The sequence below is a fragment of the Tachypleus tridentatus genome, chromosome 7, assembly GCF_004210375.1.
Source record: "Tachypleus tridentatus isolate NWPU-2018 chromosome 7, ASM421037v1, whole genome shotgun sequence".
In the NCBI taxonomy this organism is placed as follows: domain Eukaryota; kingdom Metazoa; phylum Arthropoda; class Merostomata; order Xiphosura; family Limulidae; genus Tachypleus; species Tachypleus tridentatus.
The window spans coordinates 114,793,433-114,809,355 of record NC_134831.1 but is presented as its reverse complement, the minus strand read 5'-3'; the positions used below and the strand labels follow the sequence as shown (position 1 = coordinate 114,809,355).

Here is a 15,923-nt window from a genome sequence, read left to right as displayed (position 1 = left end):
AGAGTTTTATCAGGACTTGTACAGTTTGATTTAAACTGAGTGTTTTGTAAACTGTTTACAAAACCTTGGCTGTGTAAAAGGTAACTAACACAATTTCATGTGGTTAAACTAATATGTACTGTGGAGTATATAGTTGAAAACTGTACATATACAAGTTTGTCATTTTTTATGTGGTGGAGCACATGCCTCTAGTAGTTAAGGTAAAATGTTTTTCATAAGTTGAATAACACTATTGTTTGATGAACAGTTTTATGACTTACATTTAATGTGTGGCACTGTATGCACACTTTAAAAACTGAAATTTTCTTTCAAAATTTAGATGCTGTAATTTAATTTATACTTATCCATCTAAGATTAGAATAACTAAGTAATTATTGAAGAAGGCTGTAGCTTGTTCATTTGATATATGACCAAAATGTTAAAAACATGTTTACAGTGTTTCTTGAACTAAAATTGTTCAGTTGTTTGTTTTTTTAAGCTAAACAAGCAGTCATGACTCTGTTGGTGATACTTTTCATTTTGTTTAAAACAAATAAATGTATGTTAAATGCTTCATTAACTTAGAGGTTAGTATCAGCTTATAATCAAAACAAACTGTACCAAAAATAAAAAGGAAACCACTGATGAATATAACTTATTTTTATGTATTGTTCTTTATTGACACCCTCATTGATCATGTTGTTGTGAGGCCATTTTAACTTTTTCATTTTTGAAAAATGTTTTTATTGAAATGGATGAACACTTCAACTTATTTTTATGTAGCAGTTATACTTTGTGTTACAAGAATTTGTCATTCAGTTTTAATGAGAGACAGTATGAATAAATCTAAAACATTTACTTATGTTCTGTGTACATATATATTGCAAATATGTTGGGTTGGAAAGTAGTTTGAACCTTAACATCTAAGAATTCACCTTTATGAAACCTGTATAATACTAATAAAATAAAGCAAGTGACAAAATTATGTAGTAAAAACAAGACAAGATTATAAAGACATTAGATAAAACACTGTTGTTCTAGATTTTGAGTGAAGTAATTATTAATCATAGAACATGTACAGATTTGTTTAGTTATCAAGGTGTGATAACTGATCGTTTGAGAGCTGAGGATGATAATACATCTAATTTGTTTTGTTTAACCAGTGTTTGTCATATTTACTTGGTTTTTATTCTTCCAAATTTCATATAAAAATATATGTTCAGTGTTTTATGTAACTAACAGTATGTTGTGAAGGTTCCTCTAGGGAGTTGTAATAATTATTTTTCATAAGTACATACAGTTAGATTTTAGAGGGATTGATAAATATCACTAGAATAAATATGCTTATGGAATTATAATAAAGGTATAGAAAAGGATCATATGACATTGAGGTAAATAGTGCAATAAGTAATGTTTAAATCATGTTCCTCCCCTAATCATTCAGCATTGTAGTCTGAGGGCCTATAGTGTTAAAAATTGGGCATAGCTTAGATATTCTATTCTATTTCTTTATGCATGATAAACAGATGTTTCTTGTTGGAGAATCATGAACTTCTATGTATAGGGTGTACATTAAGTGTGTTGTTTAAGATATGTAAAGGAATGGTGTTAATTACTGGTTGCATGTAACACATTAAAGCATGTTTTGTTTTCCAAAAAAAGTTATGTAACAGTGATGTAATATGTACACAAACAAATGTACACTTCTCTAGTGATGGAAGAGTTTAAGTTGATCTATCATTTTATGTACTTTTAAAAGGTTAATGTTGTTACACTCTTGGTTTCCCTCAGAGCCAAAGCTAAGTTACTTAAAGTTATCGTTGAACGTTTCAGTCGTGCTAAGAGCTGTTCAACAGTAACATACAAAAGTGAATGTTGAGTTTTGCCTGCTTGTGCAACTTTTCAAACACAGAGTGGGAAGTGGCTGCCATAAACAGGAGACAAACATGTACAAAACACAGAGTGGGAAGTGGCTGCCATAAACAGGAGACAAACATGTGCAAAACACAGAGTGGGAAGTGGCTGCCATAAACAGGAGACAAACATGTACAAAACACAGAGTGGGAAGTGGCTGCCATTAACAGGAGACAAACATGTACAAAACACAGAGTGGGAAGTGGCTGCCATAAACAGGAGACAAACATGTACAAAACACAGAGTGGGAAGTGGCTGCCATAAACAGGAGACAAACATGTACAAAACACAGAGTGGGAAGTGGCTGCCATTAACAGGAGACAAACATGTGTACAAAACACAGAGTGGGAAGTGGCTGCCATAAACAGGAGACAAACATGTACAAAACACAGAGTGGGAAGTGGCTGCCATAAACAGGAGACAAACATGTACAAAAACACAGAGTGGGAAGTGGCTGCCATTAACAGGAGACAAACATGTACAAAACACAGAGTGGGAAGTGGCTGCCATAAACAGGAGACAAACATGTACAAAACACAGAGTGGGAAGTGGCTGCCATAAACAGGAGACAAACATGTACAAAACACAGAGTGGGAAGTGGCTGCCATTAACAGGAGACAAACATGTGTACAAAACACAGAGTGGGAAGTGGCTGCCATTAACAGGAGACAAACATGTACAAAACACAGAGTGGGAAGTGGCTGCCATTAACAGGAGACAAACATGTGTACAAAACACAGAGTGGGAAGTGGCTGCCATTAACAGGAGACAAACATGTACAAAACACAGAGTGGGAAGTGGCTGCCATAAACAGGAGACAAACATGTGTACAAAACACAGAGTGGGAAGTGGCTGCCATTAACAGGAGACAAACATGTACAAAACACAGAGTGGGAAGTGGCTGCCATTAACAGGAGACAAACATGTGTACAAAACACAGAGTGGGAAGTGGCTGCCATTAACAGGAGACAAACATGTACAAAACACAGAGTGGGAAGTGGCTGCCATAAACAGGAGACAAACATGTGTACAAAACACAGAGTGGGAAGTGGCTGCCATTAACAGGAGACAAACATGTACAAAACACAGAGTGGGAAGTGGCTGCCATAAACAGGAGACAAACATGTACAAAAAACACAGAGTGGGAAGTGGCTGCCATAAACAGGAGACAAACATGTGTACAAAACACAGAGTGGGAAGTGGCTGCCATAAACAGGAGACAAACATGTGTACAAAACACAGAGTGGGAAGTGGCTGCCATAAACAGGAGACAAACATGTACAAAACACAGAGTGGGAAGTGGCTGCCATAAACAGGAGACAAACATGTGTACAAAACACAGAGTGGGAAGTGGCTGCCATAAACAGGAGACAAACATGTGTACAAAACACAGAGTGGGAAGTGGCTGCCATAAACAGGAGACAAACATGTGTACAAAACACAGAGTGGGAAGTGGCTGCCATAAACAGGAGACAAACATGTGTACAAAACACAGAGTGGGAAGTGGCTGCCATAAACAGGAGACAAACATGTGTACAAAACACAGAGTGGGAAGTGGCTGCCATAAACAGGAGACAAACATGTACAAAACACAGAGTGGGAAGTGGCTGCCATAAACAGGAGACAAACATGTACAAAACACAGAGTGGGAAGTGGCTGCCATAAACAGGAGACAAACATGTACAAAACACAGAGTGGGAAGTGGCTGCCATAAACAGGAGACAAACATGTACAAAACACAGAGTGGGAAGTGGCTGCCATAAACAGGAGACAAACATGTACAAAACACAGAGTGGGAAGTGGCTGCCATTAACAGGAGACAAACATGTACAAAACACAGAGTGGGAAGTGGCTGCCATAAACAGGAGACAAACATGTGTACAAAACACAGAGTGGGAAGTGGCTGCCATTAACAGGAGACAAACATGTACAAAACACAGAGTGGGAAGTGGCTGCCATAAACAGGAGACAAACATGTACAAAACACAGAGTGGGAAGTGGCTGCCATAAACAGGAGACAAACATGTGTACAAAACACAGAGTGGGAAGTGGCTGCCATAAACAGGAGACAAACATGTGTACAAAACACAGAGTGGGAAGTGGCTGCCATAAACAGGAGACAAACATGTACAAAACACAGAGTGGGAAGTGGCTGCCATAAACAGGAGACAAACATGTGTACAAAACACAGAGTGGGAAGTGGCTGCCATAAACAGGAGACAAACATGTGTACAAAACACAGAGTGGGAAGTGGCTGCCATAAACAGGAGACAAACATGTGTACAAAACACAGAGTGGGAAGTGGCTGCCATAAACAGGAGACAAACATGTGCAAAACACAGAGTGGGAAGTGGCTGCCATAAACAGGAGACAAACATGTGTACAAAACACAGAGTGGGAAGTGGCTGCCATAAACAGGAGACAAACATGTGCAAAACACAGAGTGGGAAGTGGCTGCCATAAACAGGAGACAAACATGTACAAAACACAGAGTGGGAAGTGGCTGCCATAAACAGGAGACAAACATGTACAAAACACAGAGTGGGAAGTGGCTGCCATAAACAGGAGACAAACATGTACAAAACACAGAGTGGGAAGTGGCTGCCATAAACAGGAGACAAACATGTACAAAACACAGAGTGGGAAGTGGCTGCCATTAACAGGAGACAAACATGTACAAAACACAGAGTGGGAAGTGGCTGCCATAAACAGGAGACAAACATGTACAAAACACAGAGTGGGAAGTGGCTGCCATAAACAGGAGACAAACATGTACAAAACACAGAGTGGGAAGTGGCTGCCATAAACAGGAGACAAACATGTACAAAACACAGAGTGGGAAGTGGCTGCCATAAACAGGAGACAAACATGTGTACAAAACACAGAGTGGGAAGTGGCTGCCATAAACAGGAGACAAACATGTGTACAATTATCATGTTTCATAGTATACACAACAGTGATGAAATAGTCCAAGATAATTAATGCATCCTGTATTATGTATGTAACACTGATTATATAGTTCAAGAAAAGTATTATGGCATATATATACACAAGTTCTGAAGTAATCCAAGAATAGTGATGTTTCATATAAATACGTTAAGGTGATGTTATAATCTGAGAATTGGGTATTACATGTATGTTGTCACAGCAATGAAATAGTCCAAGAAAAGTGATATTTCACATGTTAAACATACAGAAACAGTGATATAGTCCAAAACAATTGATATCTCCTTAATTAATAAATCATGAACAAATCCAACAGAAAAGGACCAGAAATGGATTAGTGGGTAGTGTACTTTGGAGCTGTGGATGTATTACAACAGTCAAACTATTACTGGCAGTGGGTTCTCTTGACTAGCTTCATTCCCTCTATCAGTTAAAGATTACAGATAACTGCATGCAGACAGTTTACAGATAATTTCTAAACAAATTATCAACATCATATGATATATGATGGATATAGTTTATTTGTGTCACCATGCAGATGTGAATAAACTTAAAAAAACTACTAAAATTGTACAAAGATTGTAGTAATTGTGAAATTTCAGGTCTATGTTTTTTTTTAAGCTTGTGGTATTTTTTTTTTTTTGAGAAAGGAAAAGTTTAACTTAAACCCTTTAAAAGTATTGAAGCTGACAGTACATGTGAATATTCTCTGTTTTCTTCATACAAATTTAAACATATAGTTGTATTTTCTATTCGTTATATTTCAGTACAACAAGTATGTTGACCATCAGTACTGTTCAAGTATTTTCAGTACAAATCTGTTGTTTGCCTAAAACATTTTTGGTTTTATGTAGCAAACAATAAATTATGGTGGAATTTATTACATCTGAGCTTAATTATCAGAAGCTAATTTGAATGAAAAGCAACTGTGTCAAATATAATTAGAAATAAATTGAAATTAGGCTTAATTCATGAGTGTTCAAAGTGGAGACATCACTGTACATATAAAATCCAATTCAATTGATCTTCATTATGTCTTGGTCACTACTGGAAACAGAATGTGATATTATTAAATAGGTTCTTTATTACTTCAAGTGATAACTGAAGACTGATTGTACAGATATTTGTACCAATCATCTAACCTCAATGATGAATATTGTCCAAAATTCACACCGGAGTAATTTATCTGTAAAATGTTTTTTTTATCAAGTAAAGTAAGTGTAGTATATGGGATTATTCCAAGAACATTTGCTGAATTAGGAAACTTCATTAATGTACATTCCAAAATAGCAAATAAATGAATTTATTAAACTTACTGAATTTTGTTTATAGTTTTTTCTTTATGTGATTCTGGCAAGTTTTAATATAAGATGAATGTTCAGGTGTTATTTAGTGTAAGATTGTTTTTGATTTTTTCATACAAATAAGATATGTATTGTATGATAGTCTTATTTAAATGTTTAACTTGTTCCAGCACAGTTTTTTTTTATTGTTGCGATTTCTTAAGATCTGAAAGTGATTTTATAAAGTCAAAAAAAAAAGTTGACAGGATTTTCTTATTTCATTTTCCCCTAGAAAAGCGATTTCGATGTACAATGTGTGAATCCAATTTCACCTATCAATCAGCTCTGAAGCGACATGAGAGATTTCAACATGCAGAAAATGTGTGGAAGAGCTGCCCTATTTGTGGGGCTTCTTATCGACGGCCTGACAATCTCACTTCTCACCTGCGGTTACAGCATGGAGTTTTCTCAAAATACAATCGATCTAATTCTCTAATTAATTAGTTTGTGGTTTACAGATATGATTTGTTTTTCTCAAAAATAACTTGAAGTTTTCATTATTATGGATTAAGTTATTTTTGCTAAAATATACAGTATATGCTACATGTGTGTATTAAGATTTTTGAAAGTGTACAGTATGTGCTACATGTGTGTTAAAGTTTGTGAAAGTGTGCAGTATGCCCTACATATGTTTTTTAAACAGTCTATGAAAGTATGCAATATGTGCTACATGTGTATTTAGTTCTGTGCATGTGTGTATCAAAAGTTGTTCACCAAATGTTGCTAGTAATTCTTCAAAAAATTGTGATTGTAAAGGCATTCAGAAAGAGTTAAGTATGATATGTCAGCTATAACCTTCTAGTGGGAAACGTAGGAGTAGTGCTAAACAAAGCTTACATGTTTTATGAGTAGCTGCTCATCACCACAATCGTTGTCTTGCTGCTCTGTATGAAGCCTTTCATATATTACTGCTTTAAATCTGGAACAGATGATGAAAAAGTAAGATTTTTTACTTATCGTGCATATCTTGTGCTTTTAGCAGTATACATGTTTCCTTTATTTGCTTGAATACAACTTTAACCACAGATTAGAGAAAGATATGTATTATACAGTTTGTTTTGGGATATTATTAAGAGATTGACGTAATGAAAATCATCATCAGTTATTGTGATTCCTTTCCACCCCTGACACCCCTATTAATAAATGTTTTATTGTATTCCCAAAAATAGCTTAAACTAAGTATTTTTCTTTGATATTTTTGTGAAACTTCTGTATTGTTTGTTAAAAATTTAATACAGAGAAATTGAATAGAAAAATGAAAGTTGTTTGCTTGATCATATATTTTGTTAAAGTAACAGTGCTTATAAATAAAAATACATAACCATTTTTGTAAAAATTACTCTGTGTTAATCTTTTAGTTGCTGAAGAAGAAATTAAGAAGAGAATATTAATTGTAGGCCTAATGTTGAAAGAACTTAAAATCATAGGCCTAATGTCAAAAGGACTTAAACTTGTGACTATAGAATAAATAAATTTTGATAGAAAGGTTCTTGTATTTTATTTCTTGTACATTCAGTGTGAACATAATGAATTGCAGAGATGCTAACCATTACGATTTGAGCGTAATCATTATGATTTTGGTGTGTACATTACGACTATATGCTCATACAGACAAATATTACGACTTGTTGCATCTCCCAAATTATTATACATTATATAGGCCTATACAATAAAATGATAAATTGTACCCCCAGGGCTTGAAAGGGATGAAAAGATAATTTCCAGTGAGAAACAAATAAATTTTGATAATAAATAAAAGACATTGTCCAAATGGCTGCTTGCGATAATCATGTTTCTGCTTGAAATAATAAAAAATATTTGTATCTTCGACGTCTACCAATAGTTTGAGTGTGGTGCTTCTCCATACTGGGTACATGGGGGAATCCATAGTTATGTCATCAGTGCTTGTCAGCCAATCAGCGCTCATGTAGATGGGTATTTTTTCGTTTTCTAAGCGGCATAGAAACACCATTGCGATCGTTCACAAGTTGGAAGAAAGAGGCCTTGTTCACCAGATTGTCTTGTTTTTGGCAAATCTAAAAGAATTAAACTGTGAATCAAAAATTTAGGAAAGAGTATAGTGCAAAATATCCGAGCATTGCATTTGCATCGAAAGTCAGTGACAGTCATGCGTTTTGTACAGTTTGTCACGTCAATTTTTCTGTGGCACATGGCAGGATAAATGATTGTTCCAGACATACAAAATCTGAATCTCACCAAGAAAAGGCAGAGGCAAAGACAAAAACAATGTAGATAACGACATTTATGAGAAAGAGTTCAGAATATGAAACCATAAATGCAGAAGTGATGTTCACGCAATTCGTCATTGCTCATAATTTACCCCTAGCTGTAGCCGATCATGCAGGACATCTATTGAGAAAAATGTTTCCAGACTCTGATATAGTGAAAAAATATGGCTGTGCTAGAACCAAAACTACAGCCATTGTACAAATGTTGGGTTGTGAAGATGACAAAACGATTTCAAGCATACTTACTAACAGTGTTTACAGTTTAGCTACAGATGGATCCTCAGACATGAATGACTCAAAACTGTATCCAGTGGTTGTACGATATCTGTACGGGCTCTGTCTACAGTCATTACGCTCAGTCATTTGAAATAGTTGGCACCTCTGGAATTAATAATCAATTATTAAAACCTTTAGAAAGAAATCAAGAAAACATAATAGTGTCAGTTTCAAGTTACAAAACTGAAAGAATACAAAATTTTATTAGTCAGCTACAACACAGAACAGAAATAAAATGTGATATTTTAAATAGCTAGAAGTTCCGTGTAAGGTCATAAGCTGGCCATTTTTTACATGTTACAAGATTAGGATGGTAATTTTATTTTTTAATTTAAAGTTTTCTCTATACCATTTGGAAAGCTACCTGTGTTAAAACTAGTAGTAGCAAGACTTTAATCACATTTCAGAAACTTTAGACTAACAGAATCCTTGAGTATGTTTGGCTTGTGTGTGTGTGTATGAAGGAAAACTTATAAAATAAAGGTAGAAGCAAAAGAAAAAAAGAATTTGATATTTTTCTTGTCATTTTTATTTTAATGTGCAAATGCTTCTTAGTAGAAAAAAAACTTTCAGGTTTAAATTAATTAATTTTATTTTACATAAAAAGATTATTGCTTTGATGTAACTTTTAACATTCCATCACATCTTCAAATTGAAAGCTAGGACACGAGTATATTAACTAAAGCTTAGTTTTGTGTTACCAATAGCAAGAAACTTAAATGCTTAGAGATGAAGGTACTTCATCTTTTGTTTGTAAACTGACAGAAGAAATGTGATATCACACTATTTTTGTCTGGCACTGTTTTTGGCCATCGGATCATCTGTTGCACTATGCTGTTCACTGCTTATTTTTCTTGTGGTGTGTCCACTGTATATATACACACACAGTTTGATGATCACTTGAATTTATACATGATTGAACAGTAGTACTTTGGTTGTTTTAAGTCCAATTAGGCTTTTTAGATCAGTAGTAGTTGGAAATCTTTAGAACAGTGTATTACTGTAACATGATGTTTTGTTGGAAATGCACTAGGTGGTTAAAGCATTCCAGTTTCAGTCTGAGGGTCTCAGGTTCAAATCTTTGTCATGCTAAACATACTCGACCTTTCAGCCATAGGGTCATTATAGTCAATTGCACTATACATTGGTAAAAAGAGTAACTCAACAGTTGGTAGTAATGACTAGCTGCCTTCCCTCTAGTCTTGTACTGCTAAATTAGGGACAGCTAGGGCAAATAACCCTCATGTAGCTTTGTGAAAAATTCTAAAACAAACAAACTATTGCCAAAAGAAGCAGTTGAAATTACTTTAAAAATAATGTCAGTATATATTTGGAAATATTGTGTAACAGTTCAATAAATTTAAAGTGAATTAAGTAAAAGCTAAATTATTTCAAATTTATAATAACCATTTTGAAAGCAGGGACAAGGGTTGTTCTAGTTTTGGAAATATGGTCACTATGTAAGACGAAATAAGAGGTATATTACTTCAACACATTTAAAATGAAACACACATTGACCCAAAACTTCTGTATGCTGATAAAACTGTTTTAAACAAGATTCATGAATACTATCCAAGCTGCTTTCTAAATTCATAAGACAATAATAAAAACAAATTAACTGTGTAATGTTGTATAAAGTAATTCACCATAAAATTACAGGTTTCTGTCCCTCCTCCAGTTTGGATATACAGTTCTGAAGCACACTTTACATTTCAGTTGTATTTACAAAGTAAATACTCTTTGTAACCATCAAATATTGTTATTTTTTTTAATGCTGTCAGCTCGGGCCTTTTTTTAAAAAAAAAATAGCTTTAGTGTTTTCTGAATAATTTGAGACAAACTTTCAATTTTGTTTATATGTGGGTGGGTGTTTGTGCAGGAATTACAAATTACTACAATAGAAGAATGAAGATATTATACATTCTGCAGCAACACTTGGTTCATCACAGATCTTGATGATGTGTTATTGACATGGATTGCAGAAACTATTCAGTACATAAACACTTGAGATTATGATGGCCCAGATGAATAATAAAATGGAAACAGCATAATTGTTATATGCATGAAGAGAAACATAAACTGTATTAGGTATAAAGTAATGCAAACCCACAACATTTCACTGAATCAACATTCTCAGCATGAGACATCATAAAATGAAAGTGGGATATAAGAAATATTTCTTCTAATAAAAGTTCCAAAAGTGCAAATTTGTTAATTTATAATGTTGAGTGAACTTACTGACAAATTAGTTTATTTCTAATAAAACCTGAACGATATACTAAAAGGGTGTGAAAGGACAGAACTTGTATTTTTTTTGTTTATTAAAAAAATGTAAATTTTGCACTGGTTTAATTTGTGTAATTTTATTTTTTGTCCTTAACATTACTTGTTTTTGTATCAAAGAAATTCCTTTATAATGGTTTTTTTTTTTTATCTTCCTCTCACTTGTCAGAATTATACTGTGAAGTGAAACTTGTTACATTTTGATTATCAGTTTTCCAACAGTAAGAGTGGACCAGGTTGGGCTTATTGGTTAGGTTGTGAAGCAATAGATTAGAAGGTCCAAAGTTGGAGCCTGCAGCACAATCCTGAACATGTTTAATACTTTTAGCTGGGACACACAGTTCAGCTATTTGTTTAAGAGTAGCCTTGTAGGTGGCTGGTGTTTCCTATCTCTGGATAGAAGCTGTGCCTAAACCTAAGGGTTTCTTACTTTATTGTTTAGCTCATGTCACATAAGGTATCTTTTATGTTGAAAGTATGCTCCAATTTATTTCAATGTGTTTACTTCTGTAAATATTACTTATATTATAGAAAATATGTGTTGCAGTGTAGTCAACAGGAAAAATTAATTGCAGCTTAAAGGTTAGGTAGCAGTGATATAAGTTTTTTACTTTTACATAAAAATTAGGTCAGTGACTTGTTTTTGTAATATGTTATCGAAATATTTTTCTCGAACCTAGGAGGGAAGCTGACATGTGAAATATGTCAAGCTACATTTGCTCACACATCAGGTTTAAGTCGACATCGACGTTTTAAACACAGTTCAAGGAGAAGTTTACATTGTCCAAGTTGTGGTCAAGTTTATCAAAGAACAGGAAGTCTTATTAATCACCGTAGAGTGGCACACGGCCACGATATTCCTGCATCCATGCTCAGTCAAGCATATGGTCAAGAACTAGAAGATGATTAATACAAGTTGTGCCACTTCAGGCTGTGGGCAAGAACCAAACGCTGTGGTTGGTTTAAGTGGTACTTTAAGCTGTGGGCAAGAACCAAACGCTGTGGTTGGTTTAAGTGGTACTTTAAGCTGTGGGCAAGAACCAAACCTTGTGGTTGGTTTAAGTGGTACTTTAAGCTGTGGGCAAGAACCAAATGCTGTGGTTGGTTTAAGTGGTACTTTAAGCTGTGGGCAAGAACCAAACCTTGTGGTTGGTTTAAGTGGTACTTTAAGCTGTGGGCAAGAACCAAACGCTGTGGTTGGTTTAAGTGGTACTTTAAGCTGTGGGTAAGAACTAAACACTGGTTGATTCAAGTTTCACCACCATCACCTTTGTTCAATTTTGTGTAGTTCACCTGTGACAACAAACAAAGAATAGTAATATCATTGTTAAAAGTCATTATCTGTACTAATCAGTGAATATCGGATGATACGGGAACAGGAGTATTTCTGAAATATGAAAATGTTTTTGAAGAGTATTTGATTATAGCCACCACAAATAGAAAATGGATTTTAGATGAAACAAATCCATCTTGTTTGTTGTATTGGGTTTTGAGACTGACAACCAGTTCACATATTTCTTGAGACTGACAACCAGTTCACATATTTCTTGAGACTGACAACCAGTTCACATATTTCTTGAGACTGACAACCGGTTCACATATTTCTTGAGACTGACAACCAGTTCACATATTTCTTGAGACTGACAACCGGTTCACATATTTCTTGAGACTGACAACCAGTTCACATATTTCTTGAGACTGACAACCAGTTCACATATTTCTTGAGACTGACAACCAGTTCACATATTTTTTGAGACTGACAACCAGTTCACATATTTCTTGAGACTGACAACCAGTTCACATATTTCTTGAGACTGACAACCAGTTCACATATTTCTTGAGACTGACAACCAGTTCACATATTTCTTGAGACTGACAACCAGTTCACATATTTCTTGAGATTGACAACCAGTTCACATATTTCTTGAGACTGACAACCAGTTCACATATTTCTTGAGACTGACAACCAGTTCACATATTTCTTGAGACTGACAACCAGTTCACATATTTCTTGAGATTGACAACCAGTTCACATATTTCTTGAGACTGACAACCAGTTCACATATTTCTTGAGATTGACAACCAGTTCACATATTTCTTGAGACTGACAACCAGTTCACATATTTCTTGAGACTGACAACCAGTTCACATATTTCTTGAGACTGACAACCAGTTCACATATTTCTTGAGACTGACAACCAGTTTACATATTTCTTGAGACTGACAACCAGTTCACATATTTCTTGAGACTGACAACCAGTTCACTTATTTATATAAAATTTATTGGAGAAATTAGCTCATTTTTATTATTTTCATAATCTTCCCCAAAAATATAAATGTGGTGCTAAATTTAGAACATTATAAAACAATACAGCTTGATTCAACTGTGTAATTTAAGTTTAAATTACGATAAATCAATCTTCTACTCACAGCAGGGTTTTCAACTTTCTATAACTGGGGAAAGATTATCCTAAGCTACTAAACTCAGGATTTTGATTTATCCAAACTTTCTTGTTTAAGTATGGTTTATTTAATGTCAAATCCACTCTTAAACAGCCTGAACTTGAAGTTTCTTTGTTTTCTGTGATGTATACTCTAGGCCTAGAGGTAAATTCAGTATATTTTTATCAGTCAAAATAATAGTATGAATGATTTATTTATTGGTCAGCAAATGAGAACATTGTTTTTAATGCATGTGAAAACAGTATTTATAGCTTAGGTGTATAGATTTAATTTAGGGCAAAATTAGTTATGTTTGATTCAGAAGTTACATTGAAATCACTGGGGAAGCTCTGAATCATTTTTAAATAAAGTGTATATAAATATTTTTTACCATTTCTTAAATTTAATATTTGTCTTTGGAAACAAATTCTGTAATGTATATTAAAATTTCATAGCACAGCAAGTAGCTTAAAAGCTGTGTGGACCTACAAATATAATGATATATTTGTTACAGCAAAAATTATATTCTTTCTATCAGTTTTGGAGTATTTCAGGCATGCATTATGTTGGAAAGCAAAAGTTGTTTCAGATAAAAGTATGCATATTGTATCAAGCTTTATTTTACAGTGTTGACAGTTAATAATGAATATGTTGAAATTTTGGATACTACTTGTGTAAAAGAAAGGCAATATTTGGTCTTATCTATAGACATATGTAGCTTAGAAATTTTGAAAATGTTTAACAGAATGATGGATGTAGAAAATATTGTAGCTAAAATATCACTTGTTGTTTCTTCTAAAGACCTTTTCTGATGATAGTTAATCAAACATCAAGTTTAACTACAACAAATACTTCCTATACATCTTCAGGTTATAGTAATCTAGATTGGTATATTGGTTCAAGAGGTGGTCTCTGAACCACATCCTTCCACATGACTGACTGGTCCACAGGATTGTCTGTGAGCCACATCTTACCCCATGACTGACTGGTCCACAGGATCGTCTGTGAGCCACATCTTGCCCCATGACTGACTGGTCCACAGGATCGTCTGTGAGCCACATCTTGCCCCATGACTGACTGGTCCACAGGATCGTCTGTGAGCCACATCATGCCCCATGACTGACTGGTCCACAGGATCGTCTGTGAGCCACATCTAGCCCCATGACTGACTGGTTCAGAGAGTGGTCTGTGAGCCACATCTTGCCCCATGACTGACTGGTTCAGAGAGTGGTCTGTGAGCCACATCCTGCCCCATGACTGACTGGTTCAGAGAGTGGTCTGTGAGCCACATCCTGCCCCATGACTGACTGGTTGAGAGAGTGGTCTGTGAGCTACATCCTGCTGTGTGACTAACTTGATCCACCTACTCTTTATTAATCATGCTAAATTTCTGTTTTATATTTTAAAATATTCTGAGTTTAATGGAAAAACCTCACTTGGTCAGCCACATATTAACTACAACCCTTATGTTTTTTACAACTTTTTTGTATGTGTAAAATTGTGTATATTTTTTTATACTGTGTTTGGAAAGATATGTCATCATGATAAATGCATTGTAAGTGAAACACTTCATGTGGAAGTATGAATCTATATTGGTCTAAACATGTCAAGCTACGCAAATATATGTGGTATGATGAAAATGTTTGTGGTACTTTACATCACAATATGACTTATAATGTGAATTTCTAAAAAGAAAGAGTACAATAGCATAAAGATTCAGTAAAGAAGGATTTGTTAAATTACCTTCAATTTTGTTATGTTACCCAAAATGCTGATCTATATATATATGTCATGCTTTGTTGGTGTAAGATGATACTTACCATTACCAGAATGTGTAAACTAGCTAGTTGCATCACTGACTGATTACAAAATAGGACTTCTTCACACTTATCCTTTATGATTATTTGACATTAGTGGAAATTGAAGTAATGTACTTCATGAAAAATGCCCTCTAGCATGTAGCATCTTTTGGTTTCATTAATGTCTTATCTTCTTGGGCTGTATCCTTGTGGTTCAGTATGCTTTAGAATGCTTTCACTTTTTTTAGTTTGGTCACTTGATCTACTTGTTTCTGTTTCATTTTTGCCATTTGGAATCTACAGTTTTCTTCCACATGATTTTCTATCATGCTTACATGAATTAAACTTGGCATGGTTTAGCAGTCAGGGTGCTTGACTCACAGTCTGCAGGTTGAAACCCCTGTTCCCAAACATGTTCACCCTTTTAGCTGTGGGGTTATTATAAAGTGGTGGTCAATACCATTTTGCTAAATTAGGGATGGCTGGAGCAGGTAGCCTGTAAGTATTTTTGTGCAAAATTCCAAACAAACAAACTTACATAATTTTTTTATCTCACATTTCTGTCTCTTCTTGTAACATTAGTTCATTTTCTTAACTCCTTGTTATTGCTGTGTATCACTTACCAATCTTCCTATAGTTCCATCTGTCAGTCTTACTGTTAACACCCTTTACCAATCTTCCTATAGTTCCAT

The 15,923-nt window shown here is 34.7% G+C and overlaps 1 protein-coding gene across 5 annotated transcripts in view; it reads left to right on the top strand.

Annotated features, from left to right (window-relative positions):
- The window catches only part of LOC143257923 (uncharacterized), a 54,179-nt gene that overhangs the window by 32,380 nt on the left and 5,876 nt on the right, over positions 1-15,923 (top strand). Inside the window, exon 4 of one of the 5 annotated variants that reach the window (XM_076516988.1) lies at positions 6,415-11,948. The exons of the other annotated variants lie outside the window; for them this stretch is intronic. Coding sequence (XP_076373103.1) covers positions 6,415-6,471 — 57 coding nt within the window. The 3' untranslated portion in view covers positions 6,472-11,948. Of the gene's footprint in view, positions 1-6,414; positions 11,949-15,923 lie in introns of those variants that run through there. 5 annotated transcript variants of the gene reach the window in all.